The 23,714-nt window shown below is 43.3% G+C and overlaps 1 protein-coding gene across 1 annotated transcript in view; it reads right to left on the reverse strand.

The window, feature by feature from the left end:
* LOC115133925 (2-oxoadipate dehydrogenase complex component E1-like) overlaps positions 1 to 23,714 on the reverse strand; it is a 38,121-nt gene that overhangs the window by 13,758 nt on the left and 649 nt on the right. Inside the window, exons 2-10 of the mRNA XM_029667358.2 lie at positions 17,198 to 17,350; positions 15,605 to 15,816; positions 12,887 to 13,081; positions 12,372 to 12,641; positions 9,833 to 10,004; positions 5,830 to 6,028; positions 3,649 to 3,808; positions 2,563 to 2,715; positions 765 to 849 (exon numbers count right to left, since the gene is read on the reverse strand). Coding sequence (XP_029523218.1) covers positions 765 to 849; positions 2,563 to 2,715; positions 3,649 to 3,808; positions 5,830 to 6,028; positions 9,833 to 10,004; positions 12,372 to 12,641; positions 12,887 to 13,081; positions 15,605 to 15,816; positions 17,198 to 17,350 — 1,599 coding nt within the window. The remainder of the gene's footprint in view (positions 1 to 764; positions 850 to 2,562; positions 2,716 to 3,648; positions 3,809 to 5,829; positions 6,029 to 9,832; positions 10,005 to 12,371; positions 12,642 to 12,886; positions 13,082 to 15,604; positions 15,817 to 17,197; positions 17,351 to 23,714) is intronic.

The raw sequence follows: 23,714 nt of genomic DNA on the forward strand, positions 1-23,714 counted from the left end.
TGACGGCTGTGTGGTCCCATGGAGTTTATGCTTGCATACTATTGTTTGTACAGACTTGTGGAGGTCTAAAATGTATTTTCTGAGGTCTTGGCTGATTTCTTTTGATTTTCCCATGATGTCAAGAAAAGAGGCACTGAGTTTGAAGGTAGGCCTTCAAATACATCCACAGGTACACCTCCAATTGACTCAAATTATGTCAATTAACCTATCAGAAGCTCCTAAAGCCATGACATCATTGTCTGGAATTTTCCAAGCTGTTTAAAGGCAGTCAACTTAGTGTATGTAAACTTCTGACCCACTGGAATTGTGAAACAATTAATTATCAGTGAAATAATCTGTCTGTAAACAATTTTTGGAAAAATGACTTGTGTCATGCACAAAGTAGATGACCTAACCATTACATTACATTACATTTAAGTCATTTAGCAGACGCTCTTATCCAGAGCGACTTACAAATTGGTGCATTCACCTTATGACATCCAGTGGAGCAGCCACTTTACAATAGTGCATCTAAATCTTTTAAGGGGGGGTGAGAAGGATTACTTTATCCTATCCTAGGTATTCCTTAAAGAGGAATAACCGACTTGCCAAAACTATAGTTTGTTAACAAGAAATTTGTGGAGTGGAGTGGTTGAAAAACAAGTTAATGACTCCAAACGAAGTGTATGTAAATTTCTGACTTCAACTGTATATCCAAGAACTATGGTGGATACGTAAACTGGCCAGATCAGTACAGCTTGGTTTGGCTTTGTAGTCTGACTGACCTTGGCAGAGCAGAGAGCCAAACGCCATGGCCTCAGCAGTGGACCAGTCCAGATAAGTTCCATTCTCCACCTTCGCAAGGCGACCCTGAGAGAAGAACACAACAGATCTGTTTTCATAGAGCGTCAGAGAGTCTTTAAAACGAGAACAACGAGTTTCACCCAGCTCGAGCTAAGAACAACAGACTGCACTGTTCACACTAGTGAGGCCTGCCGTCAGCCAATTACATTTGGGCTTTAGAAAAGCGCTATATTGCTGAAAGCAAATCAAATCAAAGTTTATTTGTCACGTGTGCCGAATACAACCGGTGTAGTAGACCTTACAGTGAAATGCTGAATACAACAGGTGTAGTAGACCTTACAGTGAAATGCTGAATACAAACGGTGTAGTAGACCTTACAGTGAAATGCTGAATACAACAGGTGTAGTAGACCTTACAGTGAAATGCTGAATACAACAGGTGTAGTAGACCTTAGTGAAATGCTGAATAAAACAGGTGTAGTAGACCTTACAGTGAAATGCTGAATACAACAGGTGTAGTAGACCTCACAGTGAAATGCTGAGTACAACAGGTGTAGTAGACCTCACAGTGAAATGCTGAGTACAACAGGTGTAGGTAGACCTCACAGTGAAATTCTGAGTACAACAGGTGTAGTAGACCTTACAGTGAAATGCTGAATACAACAGGTGTAGTATACCTTACAGTGAAATGCTGAATACAACAGGTGTAGTAGACCTTACAGTGAAATGCTGAATACAACAGGTGTAGTAGACCTTACAGTGAAATGCTGAATACAACAGGTGTAGTAGACCTTACAGTGAAATGCCGAATACAACAGGTGTAGGTAGACCTCACAGTGAAATGCCGAATACAACAGGTGTAGTAGACCTTACAGTGAAATGCTGAATACAACAGGTGTAGTAGACCTTACAGTGAAATGCTGAATACAACAGGTGTAGTAGACCTTACAGTGAAATGCTGAATACAACAGGTGTAGTAGACCTTACAGTGAAATGCTGAATACAACAGGTGTAGTAGACCTTACAGTGAAATGCCGAATACAACAGGTGTAGTAGACCTTACAGTGAAATGCCGAATACAACAGGTGTAGTAGACCTTACAGTGAAATGCTGAATACAACAGGTGTAGTAGACCTCACAGTGAAATGCTGAGTACAACAGGTGTAGTAGACCTTACAGTGAAATGCTGAATACAACAGGTGTAGTAGACCTTACAGTGAAATGCCGAATACAACAGGTGTAGTAGACCTCACAGTGAAATGCTGAGTACAACAGGTGTAGTAGACCTTACAGTGAAATTCTGAATACAACAGGTGTAGTAGACCTTACAGTGAAATGCTGAATACAACAGGTGTAGGTAGACCTTACAGTGAAATGCTGAATACAACAGGTGTAGTAGACCTTACAGTGAAATGCTGAATACAACAGGTGTAGTAGACCTTACAGTGAAATGCTTACTTACAGGCTCTAACCAATAGTGCAAAAAAAGGAAACATACTGTATTTGGTTTTTCAAAATCGGTTTTGTCCTTTTTCATTTCTACGGTATTGTTTACTTTCCTTTGTTTGTTTTCTCCTATTGAACTGTACATGTGTATTGTATCTTGAGACTGTAATTGTCTAGGATATGCAAGAAAAAACAATAATTGTTCACACAAAAAGAAAAGCACTGTATTCTAGCGAACCGTGTTAGTAATATCTAACATGTAATCTAACAATTCCACAACAACTACCTAATACACACAAATGTAAGTATATATATATCCTATAATTGTTATTACCGCCACGTGCATCTTCCCCAAGTGACTGTGTAGCTGGACTCCTTCGAGGATCTCCACAGATTTGGCCCCTACGTACTGCAGCAGGGGAGCAGGCACCCCGGTGTCCCAGTGAGTGACCCTGGCCTGGGGCTCCTCCAGACCTCCCCAGCGCCCCTGCAGCAACAACAACAACAACAATACAACTGTATTAGTCTATTTGCTACAGCAAACAATAGAAACATGTATTCTGCTCCGTTTCTCAACACCCCAGGGAGCTCTCGTCACCAGACCCGGGTACAAACGGTCCCATATTTTGAGCGTTTGCTTTAATCTGCCTGTGGTTTCAACATATTCTATTGGTTCCAACGTACGACGCAAACTCAATCAAGCCCAGCTAAAGTATTTGAAATTATTTCACATCACATACCTGCAGATAAGTGGGTGGAGGGCTATAGAGGGTCATATTACCTGGTGGGTGGAGGGCTGGTGGGTGGAGGGCTGTAGAGGGTCATATTGGCTGGTGGGTGGAGGGCTGTAGAGGGTCATATTACCTGGTGGGTGGAGGGCTGTAGAGGGTCATATTACCTGGTGGGTGGAGGGCTGTAGAGGGTCATATTACCTGGTGGGTGGAGGGCTGTAGAGGGTCATATTACCTGGTGGGTGGAGGGCTGTAGAGGGTCATATTACCTGGTGGGTGGAGGGCTATAGAGGGTCATGTTACCTGGTGGGTGGAGGGCTGGTGGGTGGAGGGCTGTAGAGGGTCATATTACCTGGTGGGTGGAGGGCTGGTGGGTGGAGGGCTATAGAGGGTCATGTTACCTGCAGGTTCATGGGTGGAGGGCTGTAGAGGGTCATGTTACCTGCAGGTTCATGGGTGGAGGGCTGTAGAGGGTCATGTTACCTGCAGGTTCATGGGTGGAGGGCTGTAGAGGGTCATGTTACCTGCAGGTTCATGGGTGGAGGGCTGTAGAGGGTCATGTTACCTGCAGGTTCATGGGTGGAGGGCTGTAGAGGGTCATATTACCTGGTGGGTGGAGGGCTGGTGGGTGGAGGGCTGTAGAGGGTCATATTACCTGGTGGGTGGAGGGCTATAGAGGGTCATGTTACCTGCAGGTTCATGGGTGGAGGGCTGTAGAAGTTCATGTTAGACAGCTTGTCGTTCAGCATGCCGTAGTGGGCTGTCCTGATAGCAACACGCTCCTCCTCTGTCATCAGGCCCTCTGAGATCAGCTGGTCAGCGTAAGAGTCTGGGGTGCTTTTCCTGGAGCTGGGGGGGGGGGGGGGGGGATGAGGAGAGGGTAGGTATTTGATGTCATTTGGACATTGTTCTGTAATCAAGGCTATATAAGGGCAAACAGTCTAAAGCAAATACTATATATTAGGAAGGTTAGAGTTGATGAGGTGTTGTTTGAAAAGATTAGATAAGATGGCTTCATGGTCAGTCCATTGATATACTGTAATCAAGTATACAGGCCATTGATATACTGTAATCAAGTATACAGGCCATTGATATACTGTAATCAAGTATACAGGCCATTGTTATACTGTAATCAAGTATACATGCCATTGTTATACTGTAATCAAGTATACATGCCATTGTTATACTGTAATCAAGTATACAGGCCATTGTTATACTGTAATCAAGTATACAGGCCATTGATATACTGTAATCAAGTATACAGGCCATTGATATACTGTAATCAAGTATACAGGCCATTGATATACTGTAATCAAGTATACAGGCCATTGATATACTGTAATCAAGTATACAGGCCATTGATATACTGTAATCAAGTATACAGGCCATTGATATACTGTAATCAAGTATACAGGCCATTGATATACTGTAATCAAGTATACAGGCCATTGTTATACTGTAATCAAGTATACATTGATATACTGTAATCATTGTTGATATACTGTAATCAAGTATACATGCCATTGTTATAATCAAGTATACAGTAATCTGTAATCAAGTATACAGGCCATTGTTATACTGTAATCAAGTATACAGGCCATTGATATACTGTAATCAAGTATACAGGCCATTGATATACTGTAATCAAGTATACAGGCCATTGATATACTGTAATCAAGTATACAGGCCATTGATATACTGTAATCAATTATACAGGCCATTGATATACTGTAATCAAGTATACAGGCCATTGTTATACTGTAATCAAGTATACAGGCCATTGATATACTGTAATCAAGTATACAGGCCATTGATATACTGTAATCAAGTATACAGGCCATTGATATACTGTAATCAAGTATATAGGCCATTGATATACTGTAATCAAGTATACAGGCCATTGATATACTGTAATCAAGTATACAGGCCATTGTTATACTGTAATCAAGTATACAGGCCATTGATATACTGTAATCAAGTATACAGGCCATTGATATACTGTAATCAAGTATACAGGCCATTGATATACTGTAATCAAGTATACAGGCCATTGATATACTGTAATCAAGTATATAGGCCATTGATATACTGTAATCAAGTATACAGGCCATTGATATACTGTAATCAAGTATACAGGCCATTGTTATACTGTAATCAAGTATACAGGCCATTGATATACTGTAATCAAGTATACAGGCCATTGATATACTGTAATCAAGTATACAGGCCATTGTTATACTGTAATCAAGTATACAGGCCATTGATATACTGTAATCAAGTATACAGGCCATTGATATAATCAAGTATACAGGCCAATATACTGTAATCAAGTATACAGGCCATTGATATACTGTAATCAAGTATACAGGCCATTGATATACTGTAATCAAGTATACAGGCCATTGATATACTGTAATCAAGTATACAGGCCATTGATATACTGTAATCAAGTATACAGGCCATTGATATACTGTAATCAAGTATACAGGCCATTGATATACTGTAATCAAGTATACAGGCCATTGATATACTGTAATCAAGTATACAGGCCATTGTTATACTGTAATCAAGTATACAGTTAAAGGAAATAAACATCAGCAACCATCTTGTTGCAAAGAGAATTAGAGAAGGGGATACCAAGTCAGTTGTACAACTGAATGCCTTCAACTGAAATGTGTCTTTTGCATTTAACCCCTCTGAATCAGAGAGGAGCTGCCTTAATCTAGTTCTCAATGATTTAGGCTACCTGGTTGGATAAATCATTGGAGAGCCTTACGTTGGAAGTTTGCACTTTCCAGAAATTAACTTATTCGTAGAACCCTGTCCAATGAATTGATACCTCAGAGGGCAGTAAGAAGTCAACGACCTACCGGATGATCTTGTACATGGCAGGGTTAGTGAAGGAGGGTTCGTCCAGCTCGTTGTGTCCCCACTGTCTGTAGCAGAGCAGGTCCAGGATAACATCCTTCCTAAAGAGTCTCTGGTACTCCACCGCCAGCCTCGTGGCTCGCACCACCTCATCCGCATCATCACCGTTCACATGGATCACCGCACAGCCCACCATCTTACCTGGAGAGGGGAGGAAGACACACAGAGTGAGATATTACCGATGTATTGACGTTCCCGTATATTACTGATTCTAATTCCCAAAAAGATATACTTGAAATATGTTAAAGATATCATAATTCCCATTTTTATATCATTTACACACACACACATCGATATATACACGCACGCACACACACACATCGATATATACACGCACGCACACACACACATCGATATATACACGCACGCACACACACACAGACATATATACACACACACATCGATATATACACGCACGCACACACACACACAGTTGAAGTCAGAAGTTCGTAGTAGATTTGGGTAGAAAACACTCTGAAGTTTCTTAAACTGTTTGAATGATGTCTGTGAGTATAGAGTATAACAGAACTCATATGGGTTGTCTATCACAGTGCCAAAGCCCCATACACTACCCACCAGTACAATCTGTATGCTCTCATTGGTTGGCCTTCGCTTTATACTCGTCGCCAAACCCACTGGCTACAGGTTATCTACAAGTCTCTGCTAGGTAAAGCCCCACCTTATCTCAGCTCACTGGTCACCATAGCAGCACCCACTCCAGCAGGTATATCTCGCTGGTCACCCCCAAAGCCACTTCCTCCTTTGGTCGTCTTTCCTTCCAAAAATCAATGAAGCTGGAGACTCACATCTCCCTCACTAGCTTTAAGCACCAGCTGTCAGAGCAGCTTACAGATCACTGTACCTGTACATAGCCCATCTGTAAACAGCCCATCTATCTACCTATCTGATCCAGTATTTATTTATTTATTTACCTTGCTCCTTTGCACCCCAGTATCTCTACTTGCACATTCATCTTCTGCACATCTACCATTCCAGTGTTTAATTGCTATATTGTAATTACTTCGCCACCATGGCCTATTTATTGCCTTTACTCCCTTATCTTACCTCATTTGCACTCAGTGTATATAGACTTTTTGTTTTCTTTTGTTCTACTGTATTATTGACTATGTTTTGTTTATTCCATGTGTAACTCTGTGTTGTTGTATGTGTCGAATTGCTATGCTTTATCTTGGCCAGGTCACAGTTGCAAATGAGAACTTGTTCTCAACTAGCCTACCTGGTTAAATATTTTAAAAAAAATTTTTTAAATAAATAAATATGGCAGGCAAAAACCTGAGAAGAAATCAAACCAGGAAGTGGGAAATCTTGTAGTTTTTCAAGTCATTGCCTATCAAATATACAGTGTCTATGGGGTCATATTGCACTTCCTAATGCTTCCATTAGATGTCAACAGTCTTTAGAACCTTGTTTCAGGCTTCTACTGTGAAGGGGGAGCGAATGAGAGCTGTTTGAGTCAGGTGTCTGGCAGAATGTCATGAGCTAAATCATGCGCGTGGCCTTGAGAGGTAGCTGCGTTCCTTTTAATTTCTAAAGACAAAGGAATTGTCCAGTTGAAACATTATTGAAGATTGATGATAAAAACATCCTAAAGATTGATTCTATACATCGTTTGACATGTTTCTACGAACTGTAATATAACTTTTTAAACTTTTTGTTGGAACTAAGCGATCGTGCATTGAGCATTTGGATTACTGGGCTAAACGCGCGAACAAAAAGGAGGTATTTGGACATAAAATGATGGACTTTTATCGAACAAAACAAACATTTATTGTGGAACTGGGATTCCTGGGATTGCATTCCGATCAAGATCAAAGGTAAGTGAATATTTATAATGCTATTTCTGACACCTCTCCTTCTTTGGAAAATGGCTGTATGTTTTTCTGTGGCTAGGTGCTCGCCTAACATAATCGCAAGTTGTGCTTTCGCCGTAAAGCCTTTTTGAAATCTGACACAGCGGTTGCCCAGCAACAGCCCCAAAACATCACTTCTCTAGAGGAGATCTGCATGGAGGAATGGGCCAAAATACCAGCAACAGTGTGTGAAAAACTTGTGAAGACTTACAGAAAACCTTTGACCTCTGTCATTGCCAACAAAGGGTATATAACAAGGGTATATAACAGTAGTATTGAGAAACTTTTGTTATTGACCAAATACTTATTTTCCACCATAATTTGCAAATAAATTCATTAAAAATCCTACAATGTGATTTTCTGGATTTTTTTCTCTCATTTTGTCTGTCATAGTTGAAGTGTACCTATGATGAAAATTACAGGCCTCTCTCATCTTTTTAAGTGGGAGAACCTGCACAATTGGTGGCTGACTAAATTCCTTTTTGCCCCACTGTATGTTATTTCATAGTTTTGATGTCTTCACTATTATACTAAATGTAGAAAATAGTACAAATAAAGAAAAACACCTGAATGAGTAGGTATCTCCAAACTTTTGACTGGTACTGTACATATACAGTGCCTTCGGAATATATCCAGACCAATTGACTTTGTCCACATTGTGTTAGGTTCCTGCCTTATTCTAACTTGTTTTTTTCTCTCTCATCAATCTACACACAATAACACATAATGACAAAGCAAAAACAGGTTTAGACATTTTTGCACATTTATATTGATGAAATATCACATTAGTATTCAGACACTTTAATCAGTACTTTGTTGAAGCACATTTGGCAGCAATTACAGCCTTGAATCTTCTTTGGTATGACGCTACAAGCTTGGCACACCTGTATTTGGGGAGTTTCTCCCATTCTTTTCTCCAGCTCTTCTCAAGCTCTGTCAGGTTGGATGGGGAGCGTTGCTACATCTTTGCCTCGATCCTGACTAGTCTCCCAGTCCCTGCTGCTGAAAAACATCACCACAGCATGATGCTGCCACCACCATGCTTCACCGTAGGGATGGTGCCAGGTTTCCTCCAGATGTGATGCTTGGCATTCAGGCCAAAGAGTTCAATCTTGATTTCATCAGAATAGAGAATCTTGTTTCTCATGGTCAGAGTTTTTAGGTGCCTTTTGGCAAACTCCAAGTGGGCTGTCATGTGCCATTTACTGAGTAGTGGCTTCCGTCTGGCCACTCTACCAAAAAGGCCTGATTGGTGGAGGGCTGCAAATATGGTTCTGGAACGTTCTCCCATCTCCATTGAGGAACTCTAGAGCTCTGTCAGAGTGACCATTGGGTTCTTGGTCACCTCCCTGTCCAAGGCCCTTCTCCCATGATTGCTCAGTTCGGCCGGGCAGCCAGCTCTAGGAAGAGTCTTGGTGGTTCCAAACTTCTTCCATTTAAGAGCGATGGAGGTCACTGTGTTCTTGGGTACCTTCAATACTGCAGAAATGTTTTGGTACCCTTCCCCAGATCTGTGCCTCAACACAGTCCTGTCTTGGAGCTCTACGGACAATTCCTTCGACCTCATGGCTTGGTTTTTGCTCTGACATGCACTGTCAATCGTGGGACCTTATATAGACAGGTGTGTGCCTTTCCAAATCATGTCCAATCAATTGAATTTACCACAAGTGAACTCCAATCAAGTTCTAGAAACATCTCAAGGATGATCAATGGAAACAGGACACACCGGAGAACATTTTTGTCTCATAGCAAAGGGTCTGAATACTTATGTAAATAAGGTACTTCTGTTTTTTTATTCATTTGCACAAAAAAAAAAAAAAACTTGTTTTCACTTTGTCATTATGGTGTATTGTGTGTAGATTGATGAGGAACAAAATGTATTTAATAGATTTTAGAATAAGGTTTTAATGTAACAAAATGTGGGAAAGGGGGTTTGAATACTTTCCGAATGCAGTGTGTGTGTGTGTTATATATATAATATATATATATATATATATATATTATATATATAATTCCAATAGATATATTATTATTCCAATTAAGATTTATAGATAAAGTGATACAGTTTACATACCAACATCGCTACAGTACAAAGATGATCTCCCTCTCGCAGACGGAGTGGTATAGCCCACTTGGTTGTTTACAATGAGGTGGATGCTCCCACCGACTCTGAAGTGGGGGAGTAGTGAAATGGTGAATGTCTCCGGAACAATTCCTTGACCCGAGAATGAGGCATCCCCATGGACCTAAGAAAATGAAGGAAAGGTTCCACAATGATCACCAGTTCTTTTCAGGCCTGAAAGTTGGAAAATAATTGACGTCAACGATGGACAATGCCGGTATGTCACCATAAACTGGACTTCGGTGTCATAATCCCTTTCTACTAGACCCCTTTAATTACATATTGTACTAAAAGTGCTTTTCACAATTGTGCAAGGCAAATTCACTAGAGAGCAATGAAGTATCCTTTTCTACAGAAGTTTGACCGAGTTAGTGTTTCCAGTTCAAAGGGATAAGCACGAGTTGGCCAGCTGACTTTGATAAACAACCAGAAACAACTACTGATTCCTGGTTCATTAAGAAAGCTAAACTTTGACAAGTGTTTTTGGTTGTCAAGTCAATTAGACCACACCCATTTCAAGCTTAAATTTCTCAAAAAATATCAAAGTGATTTCATAATATTTAGGCAAGTTAGCTGGCTAACTCCTTGATCCTGCTTTGTAGTATATTCCTCTAAGGTGTCAAACTCATGTTTGCCCACCAAGGTCCAAAGGGCCACACTTCAAACAGGTTATAGTTGCTTCCCAGACAATACTCCACCAGTTATATTGGCTTCCCAGACAATACTCCACCAGTTATATTGGCTTCCCAGACAATACTCCACCAGTTATAGTGGCTTCCCAGACAATACTCCACCAGTTATATTGGCTTCCCAGACAATACTCCACAGGTTATAGTGGCTTCCCAGACAATACTCCACCAGTTATATTGGCTTCCCAGACAATACTCCACAGGTTATAGTGGCTTCCCAGACAATACTCCACCAGTTATATTGGCTTCCCAGACAATACTCCACCAGTTATATTGGCTTCCCAGACAATACTCCACCAGTTATATTGGCTTCCCAGACAATACTCCACCAGTTATATTGGCTTCCCAGACAATACTCCACCAGTTATATTGGCTTCCCAGACAATACTCCACCAGTTATATTGGCTTCCCAGACAATACTCCACCAGTTATAGTGGCTTCCCAGACAATACTCCACAGGTTATAGTGGCTTCCCAGACAATACTCCACCAGTTATATTGGCTTCCCAGACAATACTCCACCAGTTATAGTGGCTTCCCAGACAATACTCCACCAGTTATATTGGCTTCCCAGACAATACTCCACCAGTTATAGTGGCTTCCCAGACAATACTCCACCAGTTATATTGGCTTCCCAGACAATACTCCACAGGTTATAGTGGCTTCCCAGACAATACTCCACCAGTTATATTGGCTTCCCAGACAATACTCCACCAGTTATATTGGCTTCCCAGACAATACTCCACAGGTTATAGTGGCTTCGCAGACAATACTCCACCAGTTATATTGGCTTCCCAGACAATACTCCACCAGTTATATTGTCTTCCCAGACAATACTCCACCAGTTATATTGGCTTCCCAGACAATACTCCACCAGTTATATTGGCTTCCCAGACAATACTCCACAGGTTATAGTGGCTTCCCAGACAATACTCCACCAGTTATATTGGCTTCCCAGACAATACTCCACAGGTTATAGTGGCTTCCCAGACAATACTCCACCAGTTATATTGGCTTCCCAGACAATACTCCACCAGTTATATTGGCTTCCCAGGCAATACTCCACCAGTTATATTGGCTTCCCAGACAATACTCCACCAGTTATATTGGCTTCCCAGACAATACTCCACAGGTTATAGTGGCTTCCCAGACAATACTCCACCAGTTATATTGGCTTCCCAGACAATACTCCACCAGTTATAGTGGCTTCCCAGACAATACTCCACAGGTTATAGTGGCTTCCCAGACAATACACCACCAGTTATATTGGCTTCCCAGACAATACTCCACAGGTTATAGTGGCTTCCCAGACAATACTCCACAGGTTATAGTGGCTTCCCAGACAATACTCCACCAGTTATATTGGCTTCCCAGACAATACTCCACCAGTTATATTGGCTTCCCAGACAATACTCCACAGGTTATAGTGGCTTCCCAGACAATACTCCACCAGTTATATTGGCTTCCCAGACAATACTCCACCAGTTATATTGGCTTCCCAGACAATACTCCACAGGTTATAGTGGCTTCCCAGACAATACTCCACCGGTTATATTGTCCCCAGGCTAAACATTGTCTTTCTGGGGAGTAGTTTCCCTCCTGTTGAGTTATGTCTGCGTATGTATATCAGCATGTCTAAATAGGGCTATGTCTATGGTCTCAGTACGATACCTGGAGACAGACAACTTTATCACCAGGCTGAGCGTTCTCGTCTGGGGATTAGTTTCCCTCCTGTTGAGCCATGTCTACGTATGTATATCAGCATGTCTAAATAGGGCTATGTCTATGGTCTCAGTACGATACCTGGAGACAGACAACTTTATCACCAGGCTGAGCGTTCTCGTCTGGGGAGTAGTCTCCCTCCTGTTTGAGTTGCTGGCGGGCACGGGTCTTCCCCTGGGTGACTGGGTTGATGGCCTCCAGGTGGGAGGGGTTGGGCAGCATGGTCACATGGAGGGGGTGGGCAGCACCAAAGTCCAGCTCTACAGAGGAGGTGAGGTGGGAGAGGACGTCGCCGATAGAGGGAGAGTCTGCTGGGAACTCACTGAGGCCACGCATTTTACGGAACATCAGCTGGAGGTGAAGGGGAGACAGGAGTCACACATCCCAAATAAATATCAATCAAATCAATTAATTAATCAATCAATATGTGAATAAATAAAAGTTTAAAAGTCCCAGGAGTGAACCCTGAGGAAGGCAATTGGTGCCAAAACATGTTCATTCATATGACTGGTAGTGTTTATTAGTTATCCCACAGGGTCATTCATGGTAGCCATTACAGCTATGACCTTTGATCTCGAAGATGTCTAAACCCTGACCTCTGGTGGGAACTGCAGAAGCCCCGTGAGGAGGTTAAGTCTCCCGCGGTGAGGCATCCCCATGACGATGTCCGTCACCCCGCTGTGGGCAGACAGACGGAACATCTCGTAGAACACTCCCATCATGCTCTCTGCTCCCTCACCGCCATAACGCTTCACCGTGGAGAACTTGGAGGCTAGAAAGTGATCAAACTCCTGAGGTAACACAAGAAGAAACAGGTTGTTATTGTAAAAGAGAATGTGTTCTCAATGACTTCTGGCGAGATAAAGGCAAAATACATCTAGAGATAAGTCAGCAAGATCTGTCTCAGTCTTTCTTGGAAACCAAAAGAAGAGTAACATCGATAAAAACAATACCACCTCATCCTCGCTAATAAAATAATCACTTTACTCTGATATTAGATAAGATACTAGTTTTTATTATTTAGGCAATTAAAGCTAATTAGCCTATAAATACAGTACGACAACGTTTCTCAATCTATCCATTCCTCCCTCCATCCATCCATCTACCTGTGACCCCAGCATTAGCTTGGCCAGTTCTCTCCTCTCCTCGGTGGAGCTCTCCTTCCAATTATCCATTAACCCTCCATCCATCCATCTACCTGTGACCCCAGCATTAGCTTGGCCAGTTCTCTCCTCTCCTCGGTGGAGCTCTCCTTCCAATTATCCATTAACCCTCCCTCCATCCATCTACCTGTGACCCCAGCATTAGCTTGGCCAGTTCTCTCCTCTCCTCGGTGGAGCTCTCCTTCCAATTATCCATTAACCCTCCCTCCATCCATCTACCTGTGACCCCAGCATTAGCTTGGCCAGTTCTCTCCTCTCCTTGGTGGAGGTCTCCTTCCAATTATCCATGAACCCTCCCTCCATCCATCTACCTGTGACCCCAGCATTAGCTTGGCCAGTTCTCTCCTCTCCTCGGTGGAGGTCTCCTTCCAATTATCCATCAACCTTCCCTCCATCCATCTACCTGTGACTCCAGCATTAGCTTGGCCAGTTCTCTCCTCTCCTCGGTGGAGCTCTCCTTCCAATTATCCATTAACCCTCCCTCCATCCATCTACCTGTGACCCCAGCATTAGCTTGGCCCGTTCTCTCCTCTCCTCGGTGGAGCTCTCCTTCCAATTATCCATTAACCCTCCCTCCATCCATATACCTGTGACCCCAGCATTAGCTTGGCCAGTTCTCTCCTCTCCTCGGTGGAGCTCTCCTTCCAATTATCCATTAACCCTCCCTCCATCCATCTACCTGTGACCCCAGCATTAGCTTGGCCAGTTCTCTCCTCTCCTCGGTGGAGCTCTCCTTCCAATTATCCATGAACCCTCCCTCCATCCATCTACCTGTGACTCCAGCATGAGCTTGGCCAGTTCTCTCCTCTCCTCGGTGGAGCTCTCCTTCCAATTATCCATTAACCCTCCCTCCATCCATCTACCTGTGACCCCAGCATTAGCTTGGCCAGTTCTCTCCTCTCCTCGGTGGAGTTCTCCTTCCAATTATCCATGAACCCTCCCTCCATCCATCTACCTGTGACTCCAGCATGAGCTTGGCCAGTTCTCTCCTCTCCTCGGTGGAGGTCTCCTTCCAATTATCCATTAACCCTCCCTCCATCCATCTACCTGTGACTCCAGCATGAGCTTGGCCAGTTCTCTCCTCTCCTTGGTGGAGGTCTCCTTCCAATTATCCATCAACCCTCCCTCCATCCATCTACCTGTGACTCCAGCATGAGCTTGGCCAGTTCTCTCCTCTCCTCGGTGGAGCTCTCCTTCCAATTATCCATTAACCCTCCCTCCATCCATCTACCTGTGACCCCAGCATTAGCTTGGCCAGTTCTCTCCTCTCCTCGGTGGAGTTCTCCTTCCAATTATCCATGAACCCTCCCTCCATCCATCTACCTGTGACTCCAGCATGAGCTTGGCCAGTTCTCTCCTCTCCTCGGTGGAGCTCTCCTTCCAATTATCCATTAACCCTCCCTCCATCCATCTACCTGTGACCCCAGCATTAGCTTGGCCAGTTCTCTCCTCTCCTCGGTGGAGTTCTCCTTCCAATTATCCATGAACCCTCCCTCCATCCATCTACCTGTGACTCCAGCATGAGCTTGGCCAGTTCTCTCCCTCTCCTCGGTGGAGGTCTCCTTCCAATTATCCATTAACCCTCCCTCCATCCATCTACCTGTGACTCCAGCATGAGCTTGGCCAGTTCTCTCCTCCCTTGGTGGAGGTCTCCTTCCAATTATCCATCAACCCTCCCTCCATCCATCTACCTGTGACTCCAGCATGAGCTTGGCCAGTTCTCTCCTCTCCTCGGTGGAGCTCTCCTTCCAATTATCCATTAACCCTCCCTCCATCCATCTACCTGTGACCCCAGCATTAGCTTGGCCAGTTCTCTCCTCTCCTCGGTGGAGTTCTCCTTCCAATTATCCATGAACCCTCCCTCCATCCATCTACCTGTGACTCCAGCATGAGCTTGGCCAGTTCTCTCCTCTCCTCGGTGGAGGTCTCCTTCCAATTATCCATTAACCCTCCCTCCATCCATCTACCTGTGACTCCAGCATGAGCTTGGCCAGTTCTCTCCTCTCCTTGGTGGAGGTCTCCTTCCAATTATCCATCAACCCTCCCTCCATCCATCTACCTGTGACTCCAGCATGAGCTTCGCCAGTTCTCTCCTCTCCTCGGTGGAGCTCTCCTTCCAATTATCCATTAACCCTCCCTCCATCCATCTACCTGTGACTCCAGCATGAGCTTGGCCAACTTTATCCTCTCCTCCGCAGTAAACATCTCTTTCTTCAGCTGCTCGAAGCGGTCTGCGAGCCACTCCCTTTCCTCCAGGCTGGTCAGCTGACTGGTCTCTATGGAAATGCGGCCACAGTAGGACTCCTCCAGGTAGCCAATCACCTCCTCCACCGACGCCTCAGCTTTACCAAAATGCCGCAGTCCTGGACGAAAAGGAGTTCATATCTAAGAGTCTCCTCTTGAAGATTTTTTTTATTTTATTTTTTATCAGGTGAACCCTGCCTGAGTAAGATCTGTTTGATAGCAAACATGTTGGAGTATGCAGGACAGAACATGTAGGTGTGTTGTTCATGTGAGGCAATCGTGTGCATGGAGGAGACGATTATGAATTCTCCATGTAAGGTTACAGGTGATGGATATTATAGACACCCTGAATAACTTAAATGTATTTTATAAAGCCCTTTTTACATCCCCAATTTTCAGAAAGTGATTTTACCCTCTGAATCATATCCACTAATTCATGTGTATTACCTGCATTTGAGTGGTCTATTATTTAGGAGTGATTATGTAAGTGATAACCAACGAGGGGCTATGCGTTCTCTGGAACATAATGAACAACGTGGATGGTGTGCTTCTCGACGTGCTAGCTCGCGGAGTGGAACTAATCTTCTACGGAGATGTATTATTTTTCCAAAGAACGCATTGAGTCCCGAGTTCATTATCCTTTTTTTATACCATGGCTATAATTTAACAAACGTACCGCTAGAAATGTGTTCATTTGAAAATAGACATGTTCAAGATCCACTGAAGTACCTAGCAAGTTTACTAGATAGCTACAGCAGTTGCCTTGGTAACTACACAAATAGACTTGAAAGTTTAGCTAATCAATCCATCAGTCCTATCACAGATAGATCAATGACAGTTTAGTTATAAAAATCTTTGGGTCCTAGCTTGCTATTATGACAATCTAATTCAACAATGACAATGTTTTCAACTCAACGTTTGCATTCAAAAGCAGCTCAAACATAGAACATGTAAGAATGAACTATAGCCGTTGAATTATACTGTGCTGAGGATATATCTTGTGCATTATAGGGAAATAATGCACGCTCTAGAATGACCTTCAAACCAATCAGAAATTAGTCATCAACAATGCCATGGTATAAACTGTAAAAACTGAGGTATGAGATATTATTATTGACTGTTACTGAAAATGCTTCATCCCAGGCGACACCATGCAGAGAGCCTGCGTTAAGTTGACGTGTTATTGTTAAATTGATGTGCTGCGAGCCATTTCCTGGCGCTTCCCATTTAATTGGTATGGTTGGTTTAGCAATTCAAATGTTTGGTGATGGGTTTAACATTGACCTCTCCATAAGGCTTCCCTACTACCTACACTACAGTATAACTACCTAGTAGTATCTAGCTAGTAGCCTAGTAGTAGTAGGAAGATACTAGAAAACACTGCTATGCATCATCAATGTGAAGTGTATTTATTGATAGATTGATTTAAATCAACGACGTGTTCTCCCTTTAGAAACATATTTAATGAAGAAGTCAATAGACCACATAGACATAGCCTACCTGATGTGTTCAGGGGTCCTTGTACAGCTCCAGTCAACATGTTGATCTCTGGCACACTGTCCTCCACTGGGTCATTAGGCAGTAGAGGGTTAATTTTAGCAGCCTTGTGTCCATGTGCTCGGTAAGCCTCCACCAGGCGTGCTAGCCCGTGGTCTGTGTAAACAGAGGGGGGGAAATACATTTTGATTTGAATGAAACCTTCCATACATATTTGCCCATTGTAGAAGTGTTCACAACGTGACCTTTTGGACCTGAATGCCAAAACATTCAAGAGATACAGCTGCTCAAAGTTGACCTATTTGGCATACCCTACCATAGCATGAGACATCCATGTCTTCAACACTGGAAAAGTTAAACAGCGATCTTCGTGGTACTAATTTTATAGAAATTTCAAAAGGTGTACCAGCTAGCCTAAAGTGCAGTTGTCTGAAGGGATAGGTCCATTCTATTAGTTATATTTCTATGACTGAAATGACGACCCATCCTGTATTCAAGAGCATGTTGTGTCTCAACCGATGTCAGGCACAACACAAAAACCTCAGATGATGTAGGGCAGGGATGGGCAAACATTTTGGCTCGCGGGCCACATCGGGATTTTGAAATTCAACGGAGGGGCCGCATTTTTTTTTGGGGGGGGGGATCAATTGTTTGTTCAAATCAATTTGGCCTCCCGAGTAGTGCAGCAGTCTAAGGCACTGCATCGCAGTGCTTGAGGTGTTACTACAGACCCGGGTTCGATCCCAGGCTGTGTCACAGCTGGCAGGTACAGTCGCCCACATGGCTCCATGTGAACTACAATTCCAACGCTGTGTTTTAACGTCTATAATCATCGCTTTCATAATGGTTTTCAAAATGTATGCCGATATCAGCAAGAAAAAAATATATATATATATTTTTAAATATACTTACTCTAGCAGTTTTGCAAAGATCCACAAGCTGTGTACGTGCTCATTTGACAAACTACACTTGTTTAAATCAAAAGGGACACTGTCAAAAAGTGATTTAATTCATATGGATTTACCCAGGGACAAAGACTGTTCCAAAACAACAGCCTTTTTTATGTAAACACGTGGGAATGGAGGAGGGGGGGGGTAGGAGGATATCCATAGTCTATGACAAGCATGAGACACATTTCCAGTTAAATGCCAATTAAAGCAAGTAGTAAAAGTGTAGCTGTGATACGTAGTGACAACAATGACAACAACAACAACACTTCATCTGTTCTGCAATAACAACAACAACAACAACAACACGTCATCTGTTCTGCAATAACAACAACAACAACAACAACAACATTTTGGCCATCCTGGCCTCATCTGTTCTGCAATAACAATAGGTGAATGAACACAGTGCCATGAAATAGTATTTGCCCATATTTTTTTAATACTGAATTTGATCAGATCTTCAACCAAAATCTAATAAATCTGATAAAGTGAACCGGAGTTTACATTTTTATTTTATTTTAAGTATATACTTATTTTATTTATTTTATTAACAAAAGTTATGCAACACCCATTTCCCCTTGTGTGCAAAAAGTAATTACCTCCTTACACTCAATAACTGGTTGTGCCACCTTTAGCTGCAATGACTGCAACCAAACGCTTCCTGTAGTTGTTGATCAGACTCTCACATTGCGGTGGAGGAATTGTAGCCTGCTCTTGCATCCAGAACTACTTTAACTCAGCAACATTTGTGGGTTTTCAACCATAAATGTATGAGGTCGGAAATACCTGTCTTAGGGGGGTTTCAAGCACGAACTGCTCATTTTAAGTCCTGCCACAACATCTCAATTGGGATTAGGTCTGGACTTTGACTAGGCCATTCAAAACTTAAAATGTGTTGCTTTTTAGCCATTTTCATAATTGTGTGTTTTGGGTCATTGTCTTGCTGCATGACCCAGCTGCACTTCAGCTCACAGACGGATGGCCTGACATTCTCCTGTAGAATTCTCTGATACAGAGCAGAATTCATGGTTCCTTCTATTATGGAAAGTCGTCCAGGTCGTGAAGCAGCAAAGCACCTCCAAACCATCACAGTACCACCACCATCCTTGACCGTTGGTATGAGGTTCTTACTCTGGAATGCAGGGTTTGGTTTTCACCAGGCATAAATGGGACCCATGTCATCCAAAATGTTTACTCAAGTTTGCCAAAAAGCACCTGGATGATCATCAAGACTCTTGGAAGAATGTTCTACGGACAGATGATTCAAAAGTGTAACTTTTTGAACGACATGGGTCCCATTGTGCCTGGCGAAAACCAAACACTTGGTTGAAATCTGTTTTTTTGGTGGAAGAAAGCGGGTTAGGGTCTCGTGGCTCACTGTACCCAGTCAACATGCTAGGCTCGGACCTATTCTGTTTGAGATTCAGGGGACTAGGCATCAGGGGGCTTCATGCAGGCCGAGCTCTTCCCGAGTCCAACCCCTTCCCCTTTTCCACATTTTGTTACGTTACAGCCTTCTTCTAAAATTGATTAAATACGTTTTTTCCCTCATCAATCTACACACAATACCCTATAATGATAAAGCAAAAACAGGTTTTTAGAAATCTTTAGAAATGTATTAAAAAGAAATAAACCAATTTACATAAGTATTGCCCAACGTTGTCCGGGTTAGGGGAAACACCTGTCTATATAAGGTCCCACAGTTGACAGTGCATGTCAGAGCAAAAACCAAGCCATGAGGTCGAAGGAATTGTTCGTAGCACTCCGAGACAGGATTGTGTCAAGGCACAAATTTCTGCAGCATTGAAGGTCCCCAAGAACATACTGGGCTCCATCATTCTTAAATGGAAGAAGTTTGAAACCACCAAGACTCTTCCTAGAGCTGGCCCACCGACCAAACTGAGCATACGGGGGCGAAGGGCCTTGGTCAGGGAGGTGACCAAAAACCCGATGGTCACTCTGACAGAGCTCTAGAGTTCCTCTGTGGAGATGGGAGAATCTTCCAGAATGACAACCATCTCTGCAGCACTCCACCAATCAGGACTTCATGGTAGAGTGGCCAGACAGAAGCCACTCCTGAGTAAAAGGCACATGACAGCCCACTCGGAGTTTGGCAAAAGTTACCTAAAGGACTCTCAGACCATGAGAAACAAGATTCTCTGGTCTGATGAAACCAAGATTGAACTCTTTGGCCTGAATGCCAAGCGTCACGTCTGGAGGAAACCTGGCACCATCCCTAAGGTGAAGCATTGTGGTGGCAGCATCATGCTGTTGGGATGTTTTTCAGCGGCAGGGACTGGGATACTTGTCAGGATCAAGGGAAAGATTAACGGAGCAAAGTACAGAGAGATCCTTGATGAAAACCTGCTCCAGGGTGCTCAGGACTTCAGACGGAGTCAAAGGTTCACCTTCCAGCAGGACAATGACCCTAAGCACACAGCCAAGAAAATGCAGGAGTGGCTTCGGGCAAAGTCTCTGAATGTCCTTGAGTGGCCCAGCCAGAGCCCCAATTTGAAACCGATCAAACATCTCTGAAGAAACCTGAAAATAGCTGTGCAGAGACCCTCCCCATCCAACCTGACAGAGCTTGAGAGGATCTGCAGAGAAGAATGGGAGAATCTCCAAATACAGGTGTGCCAAGCTTGTAGCTTCAAAGCCAAGAAGACTCGAGGCTGTAATAGCTGCCAAAGGTGCTTCAACAAAGTACTGAGTAAAGAGTCTGAATACTCATGTTAATGGGATATTCAGTTTTGTTTTTTTACTAAACTTGTAAGAATTAGAGGTCGACCGATTATGATTTTTCAACGTCGATGCCGATACTGATTATTGGAGGACCAAAGAAAGCCGATACAGATTAAATCGGACGATTTGTTTTATTTATTTGTAATAATGACAATTACACCAATACTGGATGAACACTTATTTTAACTTAATATAATACATCAATAAAAATCTATTTAGCCTCAAATAAATAATGAAACATGTTCAATTTGGTTTAAATAATGCAAAAACAAAGTGTTGGAGAAGAAAGTAAAAGTGCAATATGTGCCATGTAAAAAAGCTAACGTTTAAGTTCCTTGCTCAGAACATGAGAACATATTTAGTTATTTATTTCCCCTTAATTTAACCAGGTAGGCAAGTTGAGAACAAGTTCTCATTTACAAATGTGACCTGGCAATATGAAAGCTGGTGGTTCCTTTTAACATGTCAATATTCCAAGGTAAGAGGTTTTGGTGTGTTTGTCCGGGACAATGTCCTCAGGATTATGAAGTGGTGTGTTTGTTCGGGACAATGTCCTCAGGATTATGGAGTGGTGTGTTTGTCCGGGACAATGTCCTCGGGATTATGGAGTGGTGTGTTTGTCCGGGACAATGTCCTCAGGATTATGGAGTAGTGTGTTTGTCCGGGACAATGTCCTCAGGATTATGGAGTGGTGTGTTTGTCCGGGACAATGTCCTCAGGATTATGGAGTGGTGTGTTTGTCCGGGACAATGTCCTCAGGATTATGGAGTAGTGTGTTTGTCCGGGACAATGTCCTCAGGATTATGGAGTAGTGTGTTTGTCCGGGACAATGTCCTCAGGATTATGGAGTGGTGTGTTTGTCCGGGACAATGTCCTCAGGATTATGGAGTGGTGTGTTTGTCCGGGACAATGTCCTCAGGATTATGGAGTGGTGTGTTTGTCCGGGACAATGTCCTCAGGATTATGGAGTAGTGTGTTTGTCCGGGACAATGTCCTCAGGATTATGGAGTAGTGTGTTTGTCCGGGACAATGTCCTCAGGATTATGGAGTAGTGTGTTTGTCCGGGACAATGTCCTCAGGATTATGGAGTGGTGTGTTTGTCCGGGACAATGTCCTCAGGATTATGGAGTAGTGTGTTTGTCCGGGACAATGTCCTCAGGATTATGGAGTAGTGTGTTTGTCCGGGACAATGTCCTCAGGATTATGGAGTAGTGTGTTTGTCCGGGACAATGTCCTCAGGATTATGGAGTGGTGTGTTTGTCCGGGACAATGTCCTCAGGATTATGGAGTGGTGTGTTTGTCCGGGACAATGTCCTCAGGATTATGGAGTGGTGTGTTTGTCCGGGACAATGTCCTCAGGATTATGGAGTGGTGTGTTTGTCCGGGACAATGTCCTCAGGATTATGGAGTGGAGTGTTTCTAAAAATCTGTTTTGACAATTACAACATTTATTAGAAGTTTAAGCAAAACTTTAACATTTAGAGATGAGTTTAAAAAATAGTCATTATCAAACTACTGTCTAATTTTAATTTTTTTGTCTGTCTAATTTTAATTTTTTAGATCTAACCCATCACACCACTCTTCAACAGGAACACTAGGCTCCAGATATGACCCATCGCACCACTCTTCAACAGGAACACTAGGCTCCAGATATGACCCATCGCACCACTCTTCAACAGGAACACTAGGCTCCAGATATGACCCATCGCACCACTCTTCAACAGGAACACTAGGCTCCAGATATGACCCATCGCACCACTCTTCAACAGGAACACTAGGCTCCAGATATGACCCATCGCACCACTCTTCAACAGGAACACTAGGCTCCAGATATGACCCATCACACCACTCTTCAACAGGAACACTAGGCTCCAGATATGACCCATCACACCACTCTTCAACAGGAACACTAGGCTCCAGATATGACCCATCACACCACTCTTCAACAGGAACACTAGGCTCCAGATCTAACCCATCACACCACTCTTCAACAGGAACACTAGGCTCCAGATATGACCCATCACACCACTCTTCAAGAGGACCACTAGGCTCCAGATATGACCCATCGCACCACTCTTCAAGAGGACCACTAGGCTCCAGATCTGACCCATCACACCACTCTTCAAGAGGGCCACTAGGCTCCAGATCTGACCCATCACACCACTCTTCAAGAGGACCACTAGGCTCCAGATCTGACCCATCACACCACTCTTCAAGAGGACCACTAGGCTCCAGATCTGACCCATCACACCACTCTTCAAGAGGGCCCCTAGGCTCCAGATCTGACCCACCACACCACTCTTCAAGAGGACCACTAGGCTCCAGATCTGACCCATCACACCACTCTTCAAGAGGGCCACTAGGCTCCAGATCTGACCCACCACACCACTCTTCAAGAGGACCACTAGGCTCCAGATCTGACCCATCACACCACTCTTCAAGAGGACCACTAGACTCCAGATCTGACCCATCACACCACTCTTCAAGAGGACCACTAGGCTCCAGATCTGACCCATCACACCACTCTTCAAGAGGACCACTAGGCTCCAGATCTGACCCATCACACCACTCTTCAACAGGAACACTAGGCTCCAGATCTCCTTCTGTGCTCAAAGGTCCTTGATGAGGATCCACCCCCCATCACACCACTCTTATTAATCATTAGTAAATATAGAACATTTGAACTTTATATAGTCTGTGTCCCAGTATTTCTATGCATGTAATGTGTGTGGTTGAATTATGAAACACCACTGTATGCAGATGTCCAAAATGTTAGATTAGTTTCTGCCACTGCTTGATCTAGTTTAAATGTAAGAATACGTTGCAGATTT

This window comes from Oncorhynchus nerka, linkage group LG9a (assembly GCF_034236695.1).
Source record: "Oncorhynchus nerka isolate Pitt River linkage group LG9a, Oner_Uvic_2.0, whole genome shotgun sequence".
NCBI classification, from domain to species: domain Eukaryota; kingdom Metazoa; phylum Chordata; class Actinopteri; order Salmoniformes; family Salmonidae; genus Oncorhynchus; species Oncorhynchus nerka.